The sequence below is a fragment of the Cardiocondyla obscurior genome, linkage group LG06, assembly GCF_019399895.1.
Source record: "Cardiocondyla obscurior isolate alpha-2009 linkage group LG06, Cobs3.1, whole genome shotgun sequence".
NCBI classification, from domain to species: Eukaryota; Metazoa; Arthropoda; class Insecta; order Hymenoptera; family Formicidae; genus Cardiocondyla; species Cardiocondyla obscurior.
The window spans coordinates 3,770,369-3,793,457 of record NC_091869.1 but is presented as its reverse complement, the minus strand read 5'-3'; the positions used below and the strand labels follow the sequence as shown (position 1 = coordinate 3,793,457).

The 23,089-nt window shown below is 49.1% G+C and overlaps 1 protein-coding gene across 5 annotated transcripts in view; it reads left to right on the top strand.

Annotated features, from left to right (window-relative positions):
- The window catches only part of Kdm3 (Lysine demethylase 3), a 244,332-nt gene that overhangs the window by 135,482 nt on the left and 85,761 nt on the right, over positions 1 to 23,089 (top strand). For all 5 annotated transcript variants that reach the window (XM_070658629.1, XM_070658632.1, XM_070658631.1 and 2 more), the window contains one exon: positions 9,683 to 11,954. In XM_070658629.1, coding sequence (XP_070514730.1) covers positions 9,683 to 11,954 — 2,272 coding nt within the window. The remainder of the gene's footprint in view (positions 1 to 9,682; positions 11,955 to 23,089) is intronic.

Below are 23,089 nucleotides of genomic sequence, written 5' to 3'. Positions count from 1 at the left end.
GTGTATATATTACATATATATGTATATATAATTATTGGAGACAAATTTACATCTGCATGAATAAGTTGGCCGACAAGTTTTCACATATCAATTCATAAATAAGAAACAGCCTTATTTTTCGCGTTTTTTTTTATTTTAATTTTTTTTCTCTCATTCTTCAGTTGTAACGCTGCACGCCTGCATACGTTTAGCACGGATCGATTGATTTGCAAGCAAAATTTATGCGGGAAGAAATATTTTCATACATCTTTAATGGTTCTTTTTTTTATTTTTAATTCTCGATCAACTTTTTAAAATTTGTTTTGGATTATTTACGACGTTGTTATTGAGTATACATATTTGTTATAAATAGAACAAAATAGCGCGACAGTGTTTTATATATATATCTTCGGCAATTCCGTTCATATTGGCCCCTTTAAAATCGTACATCGATCGGAAACGGCGATCGAAAGGATGGTTCGGGATCGTCGAACTCGCGCGACAAAAACTCGGCCGGAAATCGCACATGGTCGGTGCCCATTCAGTATTCCTCGCGATTATGGGGGTTAATGGTATGGCGCTTTCGTTCGACCCTTTCGCGGCGCGGGGGATGGAAGGGCCGAGCCGCGGTTTCCATTGTTCTTGAATTATTTATTAGCCCGCAGCCCGGATCGTAACGATTGAATGGTCAGTGACCGGATATATGACGCGGCCGCGGGACGAGATGGTCGCGGCGATAATTACTCGCGTGTTTACGGCCGATAAAGCTCGAACGCCGCGCCGCCTCCCTTCTCACGTACGAACACCGCGGCCTCGTGTATGCACGCTCGCCCGCGCATTCAATCACGCGCGTATGTATTACTCGCGTGTACCAAGTGTCACGAGCACGACTCCGCCAATTAAGCGCAGCGCCGAGGAGTATCCGGTATAAACTTGACGGCTCGTTCGGCGCAATGCCATTGGCATCGATATTTCCGCGCGACTTCCGCCGCGAAAGCAAGGCCGATCGGATTAATGACGAACACTTGTTTTTATTTTATTTTATCATTTTATTTTATTTTATTTTTTTTTCTGTTGCTAAATGAAGAAAATGAGAATTGAGTGCGAATTTCTGCCGCGTAACTCACGTGTTGCCACCTCAGCGTTTGCCCGTTGATATCGTATAAACCGAAGCCGTATTTAGCGTTAAACGCAGCGGCAAGTGCCGCGCGTTCGAGCGACAGGTGCAAAATGTACGCGATCGTTTCCATCCCAAGGCTGCCGTAAAAGTTCCTCGCCGCGTATCATGGTCGCGCCGTTTCCGAGGAACTCGGACGATCCTACGGAGCTTTTATCGCGCGTAAAAGGCGAGCGTGAATAGGCGAAGGTTAGGCGGAGAAAGGAAGACGTAAGCGCGCGTGTTAGGGGTGTGACAGGGATAAGGAATCGAGGCCTTGGCTTGCCGTCGCAGCATCGTAAAGATACAATAGAAGCGCGCAGCTGCGAGTCTCTCTCTTTCTCTCCGGGTCCAGGCCACCATGAATACTGGTGGGCGTCCCTCTAGCGGCCTCCATTTCCCTCCTTCGCGGACCCTTTCGTCGTTTTCTTCGCGCTCCTTTTTCTTCTTATTTCTCCACCGTCTTCTGAGGCCCGATACGTGGAAACTCGCGGGGAGGAGCAAGGAAAAAAACTAATAAAAACGAATGAAGCGGGCCCGTATGGCCGACACGTGACGAATTCCCGGTCGGTCCTTATAGATCGCGCGCCCAGTCTCGGTTCTTTTTCCTCGTCCCTATCTCTCTATCGCTCCGGCTTCTGCGTCTCGCTTCTCCGGAGCAAAAACCTTGCGTGCTGTCTGCGGGCAATGTGGAAGTTTGACCCATGTGTCGACGTGTCACCGTTACCGAGATCAGGTTTAAAAGGAAAGACAAAAAAAGAAAAAAAAAAAGGAAGGAAAAAGAGCAAGGGAGAAAGATGGTGGAAAGCTACTTCGAACGTTAATTAAAGCGTCGCTCTCGCGAGAGTAGAGAGCTCGCCTGACCTCGTCCGGCGTTGACAGCGATCGCGAATTATGTCACTATTCTCCAACCCGGCGGCGTAATTTAACGATTCCGTCGGTACGGATTCTTGCTCCTTGAATCTACATTGCAGAACCCGGCGTCGTTACACAATGCAAACAACACGAGCCCCGATTTCCCCGCCCGCGAAGTAGGAATTTATGAATCTTCTCGTGGATTCCGATGGAGTCTACCGCGGAATATCAAGCGGCGGATGCGTCGATTAAATGTTTCTTGTCTCGTTAGTCCGACGGCGCACGCGGTGAATAAATTTTTTTTTTATTCAACAAACTCCTCGTGTAACCCAAGAACGTACACGAATCGTTACTTCTTTTTATACCTTTTGTACTGAATTATTCATGCCGATTACGTTCGAGTTCTCATTATTTTCTGCAAGTTATCGCGTTAATTCGTGGCGATAGAGACGCTTTAGGAGCACCGCCACTTGTGCTCACGATAGGTCGATTTAAAATGAAGACCACGCGGAAGCGCGGACCGGTCAGCCGTCCGTTCGATCGCTCTCGATCTTCACGGCTGGCCGATTCCAGGCAACAATATCTCGTCCACACCGGCGATCAGTCATGCGAGACGAGACGCGATATCGATATCATCGAGAGCACTTACTCAATCGGCGCGCGGAGAACGTGCATTTCTATTACTTCCTCCGTTCTCTAAATTGGTCACAATCAATCTCGATTTATCGCTCCATTACTGTCACGCGCGTTATCTACTGCCAGAGCACACAATCGAACACTGTTCGGCGACGATTAAATATCATTTTCGAAGTAAATACCAACTACTCTTGTACGAACCTGGAACCCGATTTTTAAAAAGTGAAGAAAAAGATGCCTGCGTTAAAGTTCGCTAAGTTGTAATATTAATTTTAATCTTTGCGCAGAATGTCAAACATATAATTATCATATTATATATTATCATATTAATTCCAACATTTGAGCAGATAATTTGAAACAATTTTATTATTAATTATTTTTTTTATTTTATTATTTTTTTTTATTTGTTGAATTCGAGAAAGCGATACAGTGCGAAAACAGCGACCGGTTTCCTGTTTTAATTCGGAATTTAGTTGGGAATTCAAAGAATACGCGTCCCTTTAATTCGACCAGGCGGAAGTATCTTGTTACTCGTCGAGATAAATTGTCGATCGAGTGCAAATTAATTCCGTTAATCGTAGCACGCTATTTACCGCGCTATGCCGCATGCACATATTGACCTTCAACATTCGCTACTTGATGTCATGATGATTACGTGCTTTACGGAAAATATCAATTGTAAATGCCTACTTGCTTATTAATAGAAACTGTTGACACGTCCACCGTACCGCGACGCACGTGCGCTTTAATAAATGATAATATGGATGCATAGGTACCGTAATGTAGGCCGGACGATAAAGAAACGATTCTGGTCGGTTTTCTCGCGATCGTAAAGTGTCCCAAGGTCGACGTTATAACAGCTGCGCTCATGTCTCTTACGTAAGCGAGATTTAACAAGAATGCAAAATAATTCAAAGTCAAGTCGCCGCGAGTTTATTTTAAAGTTTAGTAAAATTGTCAAAGTTTCGTGCGCCTCATCTTTACAGGCAGCCTGCAATTTTTACGCATTTTATCTCTTCAATTTGCATAGCTTAACATCTTGAATCGCAAACCCCTGTTTTTACGTACTTCATAGAAGTAATACGTATTTCGAGAAATTTATAAAATCCCCATCGTCGTCGCTTCGCTCTTTTCTTTTTTCGTTTTTTCTTTTTAATTCCTTTCTTCTCGTAAGCCGAGTCAAAGTTCAATGCGTCATTACTTAAAGGCAACGAGAAAGTACGAGAGCGGCTGCAAAGTACACAAAGTAAAAGGTGCCCGTTAACCCCGCAAAGTGCCCGAGGCCGTGCCAGGGCTTTATTTTCGCTGTTATGACGTCCGGAGATGTCACATGTCGTGCTCGGCGTAGCGTGTTTAAACCGGTGCCCCGTCAGGTCTATCAAACTTCCGTCAGGATCGACGGTGACTGCGAGTAAATTAGGTGGGTTTGACGCCGTGCGGGGTCTTGGCATGGGGTCCGGGCGTTTCAGAAGCGGAAGAATAAGAAGAGACGAACGGGGGAACGAGGGGCAAAGAGGAGAGGGCCTGGCGGCACGCCAGGGAACTTTTATTCTCACCGGCTCCTTCCCGTGTCTTTAAGCTCGCCCCGGGTCTCGGATCTTTTCGACCCCGTCGCCATTTTTCCTCGTCACCGTGATCTCGCGCCGCGCGGGTTTCCTCCCCGACCTCTCTCGCCGGTTTTCCGTCGCTTCTGTCACTCCGCTTAGCCTCGCGTTCCGCGATGTGGAAATAAGTTTATCAACAAACTGCGCGGAGGAGATCTTCGTAGCGCCGCTCGCGGAGAGAGAAAGAGAGAGAGAGCATCGGCAGAAATAGCATAGTTTAAAATAAGCATCGTGGAAGACGAGACGCGTCTCTTCGAAGAGACACACCGAGGATCACGACGCTACTCGCCGGCCAACTCCTTCATTCACCCGTATCGCCTTTCGCTGCGCGATAAAGTAAACCCGCGGCTGTTAATCTGCCCGCAATTCTATACGACTGTCGTGTGGGACATGAATTAATCACACGGGAATATTTATTTCATACTTATACGTAAAAAATAGGGCGGCTTATACTGAAAATATTTACTGCTTGAATATCTCAAAGGGATATCGTTAAAATATTATGCATAAATGTACATATCGCGCGATATTCATCTCTCAACGCAGCTATAAATGCGTAAATAATCGCGCCGCATTAAGTCGCGTTTAATTAATTCCAATGAATTCTCGCTCAAATTGATTCTTTCGTAAGAACAGCGCTGCTCTTTCATATTTGCGTGTACCGTCGATAGCTCCTCGCGCCGATACGTGGCCGCGTACATCCGATTTTCCCTCGAGGGCACTTAATCGATCAGCCTAATTATCAAAGTGCAGCGTCGTGCATCGCTAGGTCATAAATCGTTCTTCCGTGCTTAAAGTGTAGCGCCACGTTACATTACGCTTAATCAGGCGCCACGTTAATTTCAATATGCGACATTTTGCCGGCCCACTTTCCCGTTCCTACACACGAACGTCTGTCCGAGTTCTAAAATCGGCCTCGCGCAAAGTTAAAAACTGCAACGCCTCGCAATGTATTCCGTCCGCGGGTGAACGGCAATCTTTTATAATTCTACGACGATCCCCCCCGCATTAGTATGTATATATGAAACCTCGCATTCACGCTGCGCATTTAGCGTTTAATGCAGCTATTTAATTCGAAATTCATTATTCATGCGAAGCTCGCGCGCGCCCGCGCGCTATCGCGCGAATGGGACGCGGAGCATTGAGCGCTCAACATCCGGGATCCGCGGAGAAAATTTGACGAACCGTTAGGGAGCGAGTTAAAACACAGCCTGGTGAGAACGCGCTACGAGTAAAGAAAGCAAATGAGCAACGGAACGGGCTTGGTGACTTCGAATGCGCGAGCGATTGACGGGAGTTATACTGCGTGAACACGCGTCTTTCCTTCGCGAACTGTCGCCAGTATTGCTCGATGTTTTCGAGGCGAGTAGCGCGGAGTTTTTCTGCTTTTAACTAATTAACAATTTCTCAAAATTATTGTTAGTCCAGCCCGCTCGCTCAGTTTCGCGCTCGGTGCAGTTCTTTCTCTTCTCTTTGTTTATGACGTTTTTTTTTTTTTTATTATACGCGATGCAAAGTTTCAAGAGAAGCCGTAGAACGAGCGGATGGCAGTGACTGATACTTGCGTCGGAACTAATGGCGCGTGCAGAATGCGGATTCAGCATGACGCGGTCGATGGTAGACACGCGTGAGAGAGAAAGAGAGAGAGCGGGCTGCGAAAGTCGAAGAAGGGTGGTGTTTTGTTAACCGCGAAAAAGCGAGAAAGAGAGAGGAAAAAGAGGGACAGAAGGAAGAGGAGCTTGAAGGGTTACCTGCTCGTCTGGACGGGGCGTTGATTTTGACAAAGGGTTTAAATGCCCGACGAGATCAGCCGAGCGTGTCTAATTCCGCGCCCCTGCAGCACCGGGGCGGCGATACCTATCAAACTAGGGATGCACCGTTGCCCCTCGTGACAAAGAGCGCCGGCGTAGGAGTTGTTTTTCACGACCTAGCCCCTTTCGAAGGGTCATGCGCTTTTAAAGCCCTCCACTTTCCGCGCTGTCGAGCGAGATGCAAGGTCATGTAAACAGCTTTCGACCACGGAGATTGTAGGGATTGTCTCGCGTAAGAAAATCGACCCACCGATTCGGTTGCGATCTGTTGAAAATGTCTCCCTCAACTCGGCTTAACTCAGGATGAAAATGATTATCATCACCTTGTGGACAGCAACCTGTCAATAATGTTAAGGTATCCTTTCTTACGTAAATCAATTACTTCCGCTGCTTGATTGTATTTTTATTTTTGTCCTGTAATTTTTTTATTTTTTTTTATTTTAACGCGCCGCGCGATGTTGCACGTTTTATTTTTTCTTTTCTATCAGCGAGCCCGCGATAGCGCATTCGTTTTATTTCATCATACTTATTTCAGAGGACAAAAGCAATTTGTCATGCTTCGTACACGCGACGATAAGAATTTACATGCAAATAAACTGCACGTGTAGGTCTTACATAATGCAGAGCACGCCGCGAGAAAAACAGTCCAGTGACTAACGTTATATGTGTACTTCGCACATTTGTCAGCGAACGGGAATGTTTTTCTTATTATTTTATTTTTTTTATTAGATATTAATATCTAATCTGTTGTTGGAGCGGGTTCGCGCAAACAATATCATTCATCTCACAACACAACATGTTGCAATGTTTTTAAGAAATGATAATCGCATGCTAATAACTTGATTATCGTGCTCGTCGAGAATCGTAAGATAACAATGACACTTCGCGCCGTGATTCCCGGCGTTATCTTGAACGTAAAACGCGGATTCAGAGCGTAAATATCGTGTTACGAAAAAAAAAAAAAAAAAGAAAAAAAAAGGAGATAAAAGCGGGCATTTAACCGAAAGATAAAAGTACCACGAGTATAAATAAAATTTCGTGCCGCGTGCTGAATAAAAATCCTTTGATACGGATATTTTTTTTAAACGCTTCTCGCCTCGGCGGAAATTCCGCCGCGTAATCTCCGACCCTTTTCAATATTCTGATATTCACACAGGCTTTCCGAGGGATCCTTTTACTTTCCGCCGGAATTTCGCAGCGAAGATTATCCCATTTTCCACCAATCGACGCCGCAGAAGCGCGAGCAGTCGTTACGCGTTTCTCGAGAAAAATAATGCTCCGAAAAAAGAACTCGTCAAACCTGGGAACGTTTTCTGCGCCGTGAAAAATCTCGTTTGTCTGGTCGCGAAGAAAAATACTTTTAGAAAATTGCTTTGCATTCTCTCGCGTAATCATTTCCGCGGTCGTCCGCGCGAGTTATTGTAATCACGACTGTCGTCGCTCATTTTTTTATGAAACAGATTTTGACTGAATGTCCACCAGTCAACGTTAGACCGTTCTCTCGTCGCGTATCGATTAGATAATCGCGCGCTGGCCTGATAGCGACGGCCGTGCAGGCAACGTCACGCGGCACGGCCGCGTGAAACAAAGTACGGGATCACCGTTCAATTACGCGCGACGTAATACACGCGTGCAACGGTGAAACGACAAACCGCAGGTCGCTAGGAGACGGGATGCACGGATGTCGGCTGATCAGACGAAGCGCCCCGCATCCGTGCACACGTACGAGCCGTGAGTGCGTGTGCAGCGTACGCGTATCGGATAAACACACCCCACGCCGTATGCACCGTCGTTGCCCGTTGCCGAGTGGTCCTCCCCCTCCGGGTAATAACAGTAAATCCCGAGTAATAAATCCCTCCGCCGTGTCTTCCTTCCCCGATCCTCCTCGCCGCACTCGCCGCGGTGGGTGTACACGCCCGTGCGTGTGGATGCTTGTGCGTCGGCCTCCTCCCCTTCACCTGTTCATCCCTCTCATAGTCGTTTCCCAACCAGTTTCTCCCTCGCGCACGCACACGCGCGAAGACGGGCATGCAATTTCTATCCGCCCGCCTCTCTTCGGGATGGAATGTACGTGTATGACGTGCATTGTTGTAAATTGCTCCCATGCCGCGGCCGTGTACCTACCGGGTTAATCGAAGAGCCCCTTGAACTCCCTTGAACCCGGGCCGATGCGAAGGAAACCGGAAAACCGGTTCAACTACGCGGCGCGCTATTGCACAGTTCTTCGAACGAAATGAACTGTCGTTGATCCGCGCGTTAAGCGCGCCCTCGATCGGGGTCAGTGGACGAGATTTGCAACTGCGTTTTCTTATCGGGCGTGTTTAGGAACAAGAATGACTCCGCGAATCGCGATTTGCTTCGATAAATCAGGAAGCGACTTTTAACGTAGAACAAATAAACGATTGTAGTTTATACCCGGGCTGTTACGGCGACTATTGCCGATGCTATCGCGTTCCTGGACGGTCGCCAATCGAGGAGAGGATAATGGCATTACACTGTTACCGTGATTTACACCTTGGCATCGGACTCGAACTAGCGCTTGGCATAAAAAAAAATTAAAAAAAAAAGAAAATAATTCTCGAAGTGTTGCTAATTAATACGTGATAAGAAATGTTTTGTTATCGCGTTTTTTTTTTTTTCCTCGAATTATCCAACTTCTCGTGATATTGATATCGCTTTTCCATTCGTCAGAATTCCGCGCGTCAGAAAGTCGACTCGCCGCATCGCTCAATGTCAAAAATTTCCTTGCAAATTGCCGCTTTCCCAGAGATAAATAACTTACGGAAGAATGTATGGGAATTGATATATTGAATCGTGCGAATGCACGGCCGGCGCGGGTGGCAGAAGGGGAGCGGGATACGCCGTGGAGGCTGCTTTATATAGCGTCCTAGGGTTACCGAGTTATGCGAATCACTGAGTGCGCACATCAAAGGAATTACCTCGGTAAATCAGCCCCATAATCTCTGGACGGTGAACAGCCGATGTACCGGACAGCTGTAGGGATCGATCGATCGCCCGCCACAATTATGCAGCCCGATCAAGGGTATCGAGATAACCTTCGTGCGCAGGCATATCGAACGCGTGAATAATCTACCATCGTCGATAATTTCAATAATTAACTAACCGCTCGCCCACGATTTTTTCTTTACGCGGTCAGCTTCCGCCGCGTGACATCGTTATAAATGTTAATGAAAACGGGCTGACGCGTCGTTGGTCAAAAACTCCGGGCTGCGGTAGAACAAGAGAAAGTAGTTGCGAGTGATAAAGTTCCTCACTGACGTCGGTTTTCGCAGAACTTTACCGCGAGGGTTGTCGAGCGAACTTTAACGTTACGATCTCGTAAAACCTTCAAACTAAAAGTCATTTCAGTTGTGTCTAGTTATAAAATCACGTCGAATGCTATAAAGTTTGGATTCGCGGTAATATACGGACGCTCTTTCTGCGGCATTAATATGAAATCGGGTCGCTAAGTTGTGAGCTCTAAATACCGACGGTTCGCTATCGTTCCCTGCGCGTTACGGTGCTATACGGTATTGATACAGAAAACGAGAACTTAACCGAGCCTTGGTGTAGATTTTATACTTTCTCAATTTACGTGTGTATGTCAGGCGTAATCTAACGTTTGCTGCTTTTTGTTTCAGAGAAGAACAACGCTCGTAATAACCGACGCCGACGTGTAAGCGAGGGTGCTAGTCGCGAGAAGACCGAGAAAGATTCGGCGGACGCCGCGTTATCCACGCGGCAGCAAGAGGATCGTGAGAACAAAGGTCCGCCGTCGGGCAAAGTAAGCAACCGCGTCGCGCGGCCGGTGTTGGAGGAAGCGAACAGTGCGTCGGGAAGTGTTACGAAGCTACGGAGACGCGGCGCCGTCGTAAAAAGCCCGACCGCCGAACAGAGTTCGGCGCAGCATCCGAGACCGGCGCGAAGAAGGCCGAGGCCAGGAAGCGGAAGTCAAGAAGTCAAGGCAGACGCCGAAGGAGAGTCCGTCGAGCACCATCGTAGCGGCGCGAGGACCGACAAGGACGAGCGGCTCGGTAACAGATCGGAGGAAGAAGAGGAGGAAGAGGAAGAGGAAGAAGAGCGTCTCGGGGGAGAAGATGAGGAGACACAGGAACGCTGCGATCCACTGACTAAGCGGCTGAGAACAAGCCCCGTCGGCAGAAAGCTCCGATCCGAGAGTAGTAAGAGCAAAAACGCCGAGGAAGCGGCAGCGGATCGGGCTAGAGGACCAGCGGCGGAGGCAGAGGGAGAGAACGAGGAGGAAGACGACGACGAAGACGACGTCGAAGAGGAAGCGGGGGTGGGAAAACACGACGGGACCGAACAAGAGGTCAGCAAACTTGAGGAGGACGAGGAGAGCCAGTCTAGGGAACGTGACAGAGAACCCGAGCCACCACCTCCGGATAAAGTCGATCCCGGAGGCGATCCGACTTTTAACGAGAAGGAACAGCAGCCAGATAACAAATCAGAGTCGAGGAAGGACGTTTGCGGGACCGATTGGAGCGCAGATAAGGCCGACGAGCGCAAAGAACAACAACAGCCACAAGAACGACAACAGCCGCCTCAGTTACTCGTGAATGGATTGCACGTCGACTCGCCGCTGGTCAGCGACAAGACAAATGCCATCCGCGAGGACAGTCCGTCGCTGTTGAAGTCGACTCGATCGAAGACAAAAGGTTACGCGGAAGAGGACCGAGAGGACGTAGCGGCGGCGGCGGCGGCGGCAGAGGACGAGTGCGACGAAAACGTTAGTGAGGAAGAAGTAGGTTCGCAGCGCTCGCGACGCACAGAACTGACCACCACCGAGTTAGGCACGGAGGATAGCGTGGGCAGCGTCGGCGGTGTGAGGGCGGCCAGCGTCGAGTCGGTCGTCGAGCTGCTGGAGTCGAGCAGTCAGGACTCAGGCTCCGTGCTGGAGAGGCTGAGTCCGTTTAGTAGCAGCGGCGGCGGCGGCCCCGGCAGGCAGAGCAGCCTGCTCCTGGAACAGCAGCGGGAGCAGGAGCGCAGTCGGCACAACGAAAGTCCTATCATCCTTGCCGAGAGACTGAACAAGCCGCCACCGCCGATCGCCGGTCACCATCATCACCATCACCTGCAGCCTTATCACCAGCCGCACCACCAGCAGCAACAGTTCCATCACCATCACCAGCAGCAACACCACCAACGTTACTCTGCCAACAGTCCGGTGATCCACCATCATCACCAGCAGCAGCAGCAGCAACCGCCGTCTCAACATCACCATTACCAGCTAGCGAGCAGCCCGCATCACCATCATCCTACCGCCCGTTTAACCCCGTCGAGCCTCCTCGAGGTGCAACAGCAGTCTCACACATCGAGAGGCGGCGATGAGGCCGGCCTCATGGAAGTGGAGGCCGGGGCCGGTATACCTGGAGCGGGCGTCCTCTCCGGCGTGCCTACGGCGGTCGGTAGCATACGGTCGTCGGGAGGCAATACCGGCGCCGCCGGCGTCGTCGGTACTTACGGCGACAGCGGCTCCGACAGCGGGGTAAGCTCGCTCAAGAGCGCCGGTTCCGGTGACGAGAGAAGCGGTAGCAGGAGCTCGGCGCTCAGCGTCGAAGAGACGACGTCCACCTCAACCCCGTCGGCGGTAGTTGCCGCCGCCGCTGCCGCTGCCGCCGCTACCCCGGCCAGGATCTGGCACGTCCAGAGCGTGCAACATACGTCCCTCTTGATGGCGCATCCGTCCCAGGGCGCGCCCAACGCCGCCGCGAGTACCGCGGCCGCGGCGCCGCCGGTCGGTTATCACAGTCCGGCGCCTCCGAGTCATCATGCCGCCGAGATGCTCTGGAGACCATCCAGGGCCTACCCGCCGCTTTCCCACACTCTTCTGGGCCCGCAACCGTCCAGTCCGGAGGAGCTGCTCGAAAGAGATCGCCACGATAGGATGCTAAGGTAAGTCATTTTTTATTTCAAGTCTTTTTATTCTTTCAATTGTTCGAATCTGCGTATTCGCGTTACTGAAAATGTGCGTATAAAAACAAAACGTAAAATAAATTTTAAAGATCTAGTTCCAGCGTGTTAAAAATGAAAGCGCGGCGAATAAACAAGCAGTTTCAACATTGTGACTGATTTCGATAAGGAATATTTAATTTAACTTAATTTTACGGGAGGGGAAAAAAAATGTCTTTCGCGAATTTCGAGACGAGAAAAGGTATTAAGCGATAAAAATACTTGGGAATGCAGGTGCTCGTACGCGCACGGCAGTTTATGCGGCTTGAAAGTAGATCCACGCCTCGATAAACGGCGCCTTGATAGGTTTGACGTTGCGTTACGTCTCCTATAATCAGCCTGGTCAATTGATGGTTGCGGCGCGATATGTAACGACGATAAAAAGTTTATTTACCGCGGCTACTTTTCCGCTCGACTACACGCGCCATTAATAGCGCTGGCGCATGCACGAGCGATTTCGAATACGCGCATAATAATGCACCGAACAGGCAGCGTGACGATGTCATGACTACGTTACGCCAATAATCGAAACCTCCGGCTTCGCTTTCCCGCCGCGAATCTCTTGTCGTTTATCGCATTTTTTTTTTTTTTTTTTTCGCTGAACCAATCGCCTCGTCAATAACCTCGACACAGAAACGATCTGGAAACGCGCCGGTAACACCTCTTGATATGCAAGAATTGCCACGCTTCGAGGAGCGTTTGGTCTTTTGTTTCGAGTTCCTCGAATGTTTGGGCGAGAAAACATGCATTTCGCCCGTATGATAATTCACCCGCTCGCGTGTCCCCGCGAAACGACCAGCCGGCTGGTAGATCCTCAGAGGAAACGAGACTATCGTCCGGGGAAGTGAATGCCCGACCGTTGATGGCAGCTGCATTCGGCGCTTTCTCGCCATCCGCCGGCTCTAGCCATCGGACTTTCTTTGTCCGACTGCTCTCGCGTGACTACGTCGAGCATATACTCACCATTCTTGTTTCTCCCGCGCGGGGAGGACGACGGACAAGCGGATGCGCCTGAAAAAAAAAAAAAAAAAAAACGAAGAAAAAAGAAAAAAAAAGGGAAAAAGAAAAGAGGTGGACGGGACGGGTTCGAGCGTGCGTATCCACGGCCAAGCGCGCGTGTATCTGCGTGCATTTCCGGGCGCCAGCTGCGAGCCGTTCCTCTAACTTCCGCCGGATTATCGCGATAGAGGCCGAGGCACGGCCTGAGTAATCGAGTCATCATTCGCGCGCGGCTACGCCGACAACGAGGCGGTGACCCGAAACCGTCGCTCTTCGGCTTGTATAAATATAAACCGGTGGAACACTTACCAACACCGACACCGCCGATCGGCACGTGTCGATGACCCTGCCGGCCGCATCTCGCTTCGCCTCACCGAAGGTCGTTCGCTAAAACTTTCGGTGTCGACGATTTTTATTATACACTTATATTTTTTTAATTACTGCACAATATATGACTTCTTGTTCTCGAGAATAGGCAGGTAAAAGCGGTAATACCGTGATTGCGTTAACATTTTTTTTTTTTTTATCTAACGTGCAATTTGCGTGCATAATCGCGGGTCTCGTTTTCGCGAATTCGCACGCTAAATCGTGGAAAGTCGGGTGCATCCTATAGCGCTACCAGTGTTTCTCGTACGATTGCTGTAATCGGTAAACTCTTCTCGCGAGCAGTTTCCGTCTTTCAATTATCCATAGCCAAAGTTCGCCGGGCGGGAAGTTACTCTCGAGGGTATGAAACTTTCATGCACTTTCCTCGTCGGCGGAACAATGGAATCACAGTCCAAGATAGACTCGGCCGTGACTCCCCGCGTCTTGTCAATGGTCGTGGCGTGCTGCGTTTCGTTTCATCGATCGTAAGAGCACTCGATGTGTAAAGTTCAACAAGCGCGGCCGACTAAAAGTTGAAATGATCGAAGCTAACCGCGACAAACTTTAGACCGCGAATAATTTAAGCGCTGAAACCGGCTACCGCGCGACGAGGCGAGTGTCATTAATCTATTGATACTGCGACATTTAAAAGAGAGACCGGCTGAAAATATCCGTCCTTAGAACTACGGTCGTTGATTTTTTTACGCCGCCGATGTAAAGCTCGGAAACGACCGCGGCTTTTACCTCTATTAAAGCACGACATCGGCTCCCCGGTTTTATTCCAGCCCCCGCGTCCTTGTTGCACAAATCACGTTCTTTGAATTGTTCGTGATTAACGTCGACCGATGGAGAAAGAAGGCCGGCCTCTGTCTTTTCGCTTTTAAAACGTCGTCGCGGCTGATCCTCGCAACAAATCCGACGGAGCCGGAGGGGTAAAACGCGCGTCTAGGAAGGGATAATTAATAGTCCGTGAACCGAGAGCATGACTGAGATATTAAAGCTCTTGTCGCGGGGGCCTGGGCGGAAAAGGGCAACGGAGGGTTTAGGCTGGCAGGCTACTCGACGACGATGATGACCTCCTACATCGTCCGCCACCGCTCCGTTCGTGTTCGCGAGAGAAGAACAGACAGCGAGGACGTGCGTCGACTTGACAATATATTACGTCAAGCTGGTGCCAAGTGTCCTCTAAATATCGTTTCCCCGAGGAGTATTTTTATGACGTTGAACGTCGGCTACGTTACGACGCTTTTTCAGATCGCAGTATTTTATTTCGGACGCTAAAGAGACAGAAAGAGACACTCGCAGTCTCCCGCGACGCGCACGTTGACGTCTGCACGTTTGCGCGACGTCTCTTTTTCATAACCGTTGGTCTCCGTTATTTCCTCACTGACAGACATTGTTCTCCGATTTATCTCCCATTTCGCGCAAAGTGTTTATTCGCGTTCGTTAAAAAACAGATTTCCACTTTCATCCATAATAACGAAAAAAAAGAGAAAAAAAAAAAAATAAAAGAAAAAAGTAAAATGTAGCAAAATTAAGACTGTTTTGTTAACAGATCAAAATAGATAGAATAATAGATTCTGCAGGTGTCAATGGCCGATGTAGAATTAATAGAATTAATCGATGAAGCCAATTGACATGAATAAGAAAACGCGCAAAATACCGTCGAAATTCCGTTCGCGTTCAACGAATGCATTTCTGCTGCAGTTATGAATTTTTCTCCGCTTATGCAACAATGATGCGGCGCGGCACGCCGCGCGCCGGTGGGTATTTCACGAAAATTAGATTGGCTAAAACTGGAAGCAACAGTTTGCCGGCAGACGAGTTAATCGTCTTCGTATCCTCGAGATGCTTTCAAGGCCGAAGCTGTCCGATAGCGATTCGAGAGCGAGCGCTCTCGGTTTTCCCTTTCTCTCTTTCGCGCGCGGTGCAGGCGAGCCCACGAAGGGGAACGCCGCAAAAAAGAAGACGCGAGAGAGCTACCCTAATGACCGTCGTGTAGCCGGCGAAGGTTAACTACGCGGTTCATCCTCCTGCGATCGATATCCCACGTTCTTGCGCGTCTCATCTCCTCCCATTCCGAGATCTCGCCGGAGCCGGTAGCACTTGATCACGCGGTATTAAAGCCTGATTGATCGATGCACCTCTTTTTCGGGCTGAGCGGATGAGTCACGCGAGACCCGAAACGCGTTCCCGAATACAAAGCCGTGGTTAAGATTAATCGTGCCGGAACGAAAATTATTCTCGTTTCCAAGAACGGTATCCGAGTTTTGGCGCCGGTCAGCTGAGAGTCTGCAAGAAACGACGTGAGAATTCATTCCGAATGGATTAGCGTCGTAAAGAATCTATCGCTTTTGTTATCTCGTTGAACCAGTTTAAAAAAAAAAATAAAAATTACGATGAAATATCAGTCGCGTCACGCGTTACGTTGATACACGAGAGTGGAAGGGAGGAAGAAGAAAAACGCAGAATGCTTTTAGGGTTCCTTATGAAATGTTTTATTGACAAAAAAGTAGCGAATGTGGAGCCGCGTTCCATCGTTAGACAGTGCCGTCGTTCATTAACGAAGCGGATATTAGGACGAGCGATCGGACCGAAAAGCCGTCGGCAAATTAAAGAGTAAATTCGCGCTGGATATCGATGAGGGATGCTGCTGCAGAACTCGAGCGGGGGAAGTAATCGCTCGTTACGTGTAACGAACAAGTGAAATTGGAAACTCGATAAAGCGGAGATACGGATCGGTGGCGGTCGGTTATCCGCACGAGAGGACGTCGCCGATATCACGCGAGAGCCTTTCACGCGCCCACCCAAAACTCCCGCGGCGAAAAACGTCCCGTCGCGTTTTCGCGCACGCGGCGCGTCCGCGAAGCGAACGCCCCCGAGGCCACGTCAAAGATTTATTAATGATTATTACTTAAATTGCCGGCGCAATTAGCACGTCGTTCGAGCAATCGAGGCGTTTCGCGCGAAAGAAAATTGCTCAGCGTTCGTTAATTATGGTGATTTAAATGTAGGGGGAGAAGGAGGTGTTATTCAATTAGCCGTAATTTTACGGTATCACCTGCTGATTCTTGCTATACTCGTGAAGTATCTTGGACTCTATTCAGATTAACACCGAAATATTAAATCCTCGCAACGCATTCACGTAATTAGTAATTGTTTGCCATTGTGAGCTGGCGCGGATTTTTGAAGAACCTCGGCGATTTTGCCGTTTTTTTTAGGTGAATCGATTTTAACGCGTAATAATCCTCTTCTAAATACATCTTTTTTTCTGTCTTTCTCTCTCTCTCTTCTTTTGTATAACAACCGCGATTTAACGCTTATGCAAGCCCGACCTCTTCGAGAGAGGTAATCAGCTGGCCGCCGAGTGCAGCAACAGAAACTGGCATTTGGGCACAAGGTCACGCGCAGCTTCTTTTTTATCTCTCCCGCCTGGCTCTTTACCTCTTGCCTTCCCTTTTCTCCCCCCTGCCTCGATCCTGCCTCTTCTGCTCTTTAACCTTTTCTCGCCGCTGTCTCGTTCGGGTCCGTTTGTTAACCGGTACGAAAGCGAGGAGGAGAGAAGGACGAGACGAACGGGAATTCATGTAACAGGAAGCTGTAAAAATATATATCGTCTACTCCGGCGGCTTGCTCGGTGATCGCGTGTCTGCATCAAAGCGTCGTCTAACAGGATAATGAGAGCCTCGGTGCCCCCGCTGCAACGTCACGTATAGTAAACCGAAGTGATTATAAATCGGTGAAGCGGAATACTTCGAGATTCATTTCAATTTTCTGTTGAATTAATTTCGCTCTCTCTCTCTTTCTTGTCTTGAGCAGTCGTGTATTCGACGATCGGTAGCCTATCATTTATCGTCGCGTTATTGTATTCGATGTTTTATTACTTTGGTCTCTTTCTCTCTCTCTCTCTCTTTTTCTCTTTAATGAGTGTCATTTATGCCGAGTGATATTTATTCTGGAATGTGAAGCTTGATATCGTAATTGGTGCCAAAGTCTTTATCTTTATTAGCGCCCGTGTCGTCGCGCTATTATTATCGCTGTTTAAATAGCCAGCTGCAAACAGCTTTGCGCTATGGTCGGGAATGTGCCACGTAAAAAGAGACTTACTGTCGTCCGTCGCTGATTTATCCTGCGAACAACGCTCGTCGTTTTTACGGTCGCGCTCCGAAGGTGCGCGCGCTCGTAATGGTGTTCGCGAAGAAATAAATCTCAGAAGCGGTGCTCCTAAACTTCAACGTATTGCGTCACGCGAGTCTGAATCACGCCGGGGTATCTCACGGCTCACCCAGTTTCATCGCCCGAATCGAAAGTCTCGTATATACGTCTCATTCGCACCGTTTCACGCGCTTCTCGTTCAAGGCCGCCGCCGCTTTTTACGGAACGTCCCTCTTCGCGGGGCTTTGCGTTTAATCCCATCGCACGCTGCTCTCGACATTATCTTATCTAGATATGCTGCATACAGTAGAATTACACGTGATGACGTAGGGGACTCGTGAATGAAGCAAACATCCCGCGATCGTTCCCTGGATCTGTTTTTAATAAGCGACGACATTTACTACAGCACCGGCTGAATTTTTATAATTTAATTCGTCAAATTAAAAACGTGGTACTCGATTGAGAGACTCTTTGAGATAACGCGCCGCGATGGATATTTACGCGAGTTATTGGAACATTTTAAAGGAAGCGGATGAGTCCCGGAGACGTCGCGCATAAAGACGCGAATGTCTAGTTCGATTAGTTAGCGCGCGTCGCGTGCACCTCTTCCGCTTTAGAACGACGTAACGACAACGCCCGTCGCGGCCGCCGTAGCTCGAAAACCGGCCCCGGCCAGCGAGCGACACGGATGGGCAATTTATCTCGAGGTCATCGCGTTATCTTCCCACCGGGGGCTGCGTACGGAACGTTCGAGAGTAGGCGAAGCTCCGGCGAACGATCGCCGTTCATTATGCAGTTCACGTGGCGCACGTCCGTCAGCTCGCTGGGCGATTTTACACACCCGTCACGCACACACGCGCTACGCGAAATCTCTGCCCGGGATCCGCTCGCACGCACGCACCGACGTAGATACGCGCCGCGCCGTGGCGTCCCATATCTCCTGATATCTGCTCCCCGCCGTTATCTGCGGCCGCAGCGGCGTGGAGATCGGAATCCGCGCCTCGTTCGGAGATATCGCTCCCGAGAGCAACGGCGGCCATTCAAGACCACAGACTCCGCTCGGAAAATCGAGGTAGAATTTCCTCCGGAGCCCTTTACCGAGAGAATTCATCTCCAATCCGTTTCCCCGAACGTCTCTATATTTCTCTTTCAAATCTTTTTTTTTTTTTTAATTTATATTTCGTTCTCGTGGCGTTAGCTTCGATTTTATTAACCGCTCGAATCGCCTCGCAAATTAGGACGGTTTTTATTCGGAAACGCTTCGCTATTAAAATAAAATTTTTATCGATGTGTTGAACGACGAGTCGATATATCGTGCGGTTGGTACAATTTTGTACTTTGATTTCGCCGAAAGGCCTCTAGGAAAGTGCGACGCCTATGCTTCATTATTCGGGCTCGCGGATGCACGTTCACGGACTCGTTCGCAACTGCTATTGAACACATGCACGTTCACGCATCAGTCTTGCGTTACGTTCTACATATCCGAAGTGAATTCGCTCTCGAGAGATTTGTGTACGCGAGCGTGTTCGCACACCAGGCGCATTGGCGAGCGAGTGGACATGCGTAGGCTGCGCTAACAGTAAATCCAGCGAAGCGGAGGGCTTCACTAGGGCATCAAGAGAGAAACGGAGAGAAGGTGAGGAATGATGTAACCTTTGTCTGGTTCGATGCGTAATCGCCATAACTCAACTCGCGCTATAGGGATTCGCGCGAGTGCTCCTCGGACATTTCGATCATCCAGGCCAAAACTTCGTCGCTCGTCGCAATCTTCTCTTTATTAATTTTCTTTTTTAAACGAGATTTTAAATATCGAGCGAAGATCGAATCAACTGTCTCGCTGTTTTAGGTACACACAAAAATTGTTCACTCTTTTCTTCTTTTTTTTTTTTTTTATTCAAACCCATTCACGGCGTGTATATTAATCCGTACAAAAACGACGCAGCTCGATCTTCTATTCGTCGCGCGCACGGTTATCCTACATTTGTTGACGGGAGACAGTCAAGTCCACGCGTATTCCCCGAAACTAATTAATTATATAAAAATGATAATTAACCGAGCACTTGTCGCGACGCACAATGCCACCGAGTGGGGACTACGTCGCGCGATGACATGTGAATGAAATAGCCTTCAGCGCTCGTTTCGCCCGGACGCTGCAAAACCCCTGGCTATTTCGCAAATTGCAGGCGGCGTGGCGGTGACATCACAGAACGTTCGCGGATCCGCGTATCGATGGGCGGCGATGCCCGGCGGAAAATTTCGTGCATTTGTGGCGAACCGGCGGTGCCCCACCGGTGCACCGTCAAAGGACCGAAAACCAGACGCGTATCCCGCGCGCTCGCGAGCGCTCTCGCGACCGATTGATCGACAATGTGTCAGAAGGTACCATCTATAGGCCATTGTCTATACGGGATACCTCGCCACTGCGCCGGATGCGCTTTCAGCCGCAGATTCTTTGACAAATTCAAAATCGACGTTGGCAGCTGCATGATGGAAACTCGTGATCCGCCACGATTTTTTTTTTTTATTGCTTCGCGTTAACGTGGTCCGGGACGCCAGTTAAATCTCCATCGAGCTGAATTTTCGACTTAATTAGGTCGGAGGGCTGATTTCATCACGTATTTGCAGAGCGAGGGGCGAGAAATCGTGGAATTGCGCGCTGACCCGTCCGGATTCGTGTCTCTTTTAATTTAAGATACAATTTGGGATCAACGTGCCTCAATGAAAGCGCTCTAATTTTTACTCAAACCCTGCCAAGCGTTCGATCTAAAGCCGATAGTAACGGCCGATATCTATCGTTCAGCAACCACCGTTGAAGTAGCTGTCGCTCCAAATTATTCCGCCACGTCGGTTCTTAAGCTCGTATTTGAAAGTCACATCCGACGGTGACGTCATCGGGCGCCCGACTTTTGTGCGCGGGTACGAAGATGAATTTCTCACTTTGATCATCGGAGGGAAGTGTCGTGCGTCGAATGGCAAGCTCTGCGGCGGCGGCGCGTATTACGCAACACCTTCCTATTTCCTGTCACGTGCTTTAATCGGGTCACTGACTCTCTGCCGTTGACTAGAATCCAATCGCAGGAATGCGTTTCCGTGGCCAAATCGACCAGACGGATGCGGCGGCCGTGCAATGGAACGTCGTCGCGCGGACTATAATAAGTTCCCGTATAATAGCGAGGCTGCAGCAAGAGAACGACCGATTCAGTGAAATCGTGTACGTGTGGCTGCCGCGCGGCTCGTCGCGAAATAACCCTGTTCATCATGCCATTATCGTGCCGTTAACGTCACCATTATCGTGCAGATGTCTCGGCTGAAAACTGGTTCCACGCGATTCTGCACGACCGACATATATATATTTTTCTTCTTCTTTTTTTTTTTTTTTTTTTTTTTTTTTTTACGCGGCCGGAAAGCACATACGGGCACGCACGATTCAGGTCCCGATTTCAATGGGGATCGGAACAGTCTTCAATTAACGCTCGGCGTATTATTATAATAATTATAAACGTCCCTTCGCAACGGCACGATAAGCGTTTATTACCCGCTGCTTTGGAATCGAACTTTTCTTCCCTTTCGTTGAAATCGCGAGGCGGATATTAATTTATCGGTTTTATTTTACGCCTGTAAATTGCGTCTTCGCGCGAGTCCTCGTTGCCTTTTTTCCACGGCCGGTCCGGTTGTAAATGTGCACCGCGGTCGAAAGTAATTAGCGCTCCACTCTATTTGCCGCGTAACAAAACTGCCCCGAGAGACGTTAACCGACCCGATTTAGCGCGAATAAATTTAACGCGACACGGTTTCGTACGGGCCGTACGCGCTTCGCACACAATCTGATATTACGGTAGCTAGTTGGACGCGAGGCATAACTCAATTTCTCGGCAAACGACTGCGCCCGCCCACGCGTCGGGGCACGACGGCAATTCCAGCAATTCCGTACTCCCGTAATTTGGCTCGTGAATAATTACCGCCGGGGGCTGTGTCGAAAATAACGATGTATTTCCGGGATTGCGTGACGGCGCGTAAACAAGAAACAAAACGGGAAGCTCGTTCGTTCCTCTTTCTTCTTCTTTTCTCTTTTTCTCTCTCTCTCTCTTTTTCTTTCGCTCGCCCGTTTGGTCGCACGCTTTCCGCTTCTAATTCAAGAAATTCATTAAAAGGATGAGCGTTCATCCGCCTTCGTGACTAACGCTCTCTCGGCCGGAGAGGAGGGTAGGTCGAGGCTTTTCAGGCGTGGAGGAACGCGCTGCGAGATTTGCGTGGCCGAGAGCCATAAACGCACACTCGCACGCACGTGCACCTGCGTCCGCGGTGGCTCACACGTGTGCGTTAGGGCGGCGCCGTATGATCCGCACGTATCCATCGCGCGTGTGTGCGGCGACTCCGGGTGCTTCGAGTGGCGGACCCATTAGCGTGGATCATAAAGGTCCTCAACCTAGTGAGTCACTGCGGGTTAATAATTACTAGCAAGCACCACATGCTAGCTCGTGTTCTCCTCCCATTGCCCTGCACCGGTCAGCACATATTCGCGAGGAACTCAGTAGCGTAATCAGGCGAAAACTAGTTCCGCAGAGCATCTGAGAGATCGCTGATAGTAGAATATGACCGAATGTTTCCAACGCAAAATCCAAGATCGATTTGAGAAGGAAGTCCCATCTTTTGAACACGTCGTGCAATTGATAAATTATCTCAAGGGTTATATTCGAATCGTTTCGCATAAAATTGTTTCATCGGGAAGGTATTTAAATAAAAATCCAAGTCGATCGTTTCTAGTAGATTTATTTTTAAATAAGAAAATTCAGTTTATAATTCGAAATCGCAGTTTTACTGTGTCTTTAATAAATTTCTAGATATATAATACAAAATCACGCTGCATGGATTTAAATTCTTTGACATAAAGAAAAAAAAAAAACGTGTCACTTTTTTTATCCCTCTTTTTTTTTTTGTGGGGAGGGAAAAACTGGAAGTCCGGGGTCGACGCCACTGAGAAAATCACGAGTGCGTGTGACACGCCATGTTGCAGGTTGCGTCGACGAACGACGGCCACGACGACGACGACAACAAGTTTTGCCTGACGTGACACACCAGGTGCGCGTCACGCACGCGAAGACACCCGCCCGGAGTAGTATGCGCCCGATTAATCGTATTTATATCTCCGTACTCATAGTGTATACCCAACGCGCGGCTTTGCCCTCGCTTCTCAAAGCGAAGCGACCGTAGTTTCGCGACGGAATCAGCACGGAAATAGAAATATCGGCGCTACCGCAATCTCACGCGCGAATTCTCCCTCGCGTCCCACGTTCGCGCGCGCTGCGCTCGGCCTATAAATCTCCCTGAGTTCTTTAGTGCGCGTCGCAAACTCCTCGCAAACTGCGCTAAATCTGAAAGCCCCCGGACTTATTAGCGCTATTAATTCCGGGACGCGCAAAAGTTCACCCGAAAAGCTTCTACCGTTTATCCCGCGGGAAAGAAAAATGATCTTCGGAGCTTAACGCGAACCACATTTTAATGTCCCGCGCAACTTGTTATCTATTAATCTTCTTTAGGAACTCCCGCCTTTTCCTTCG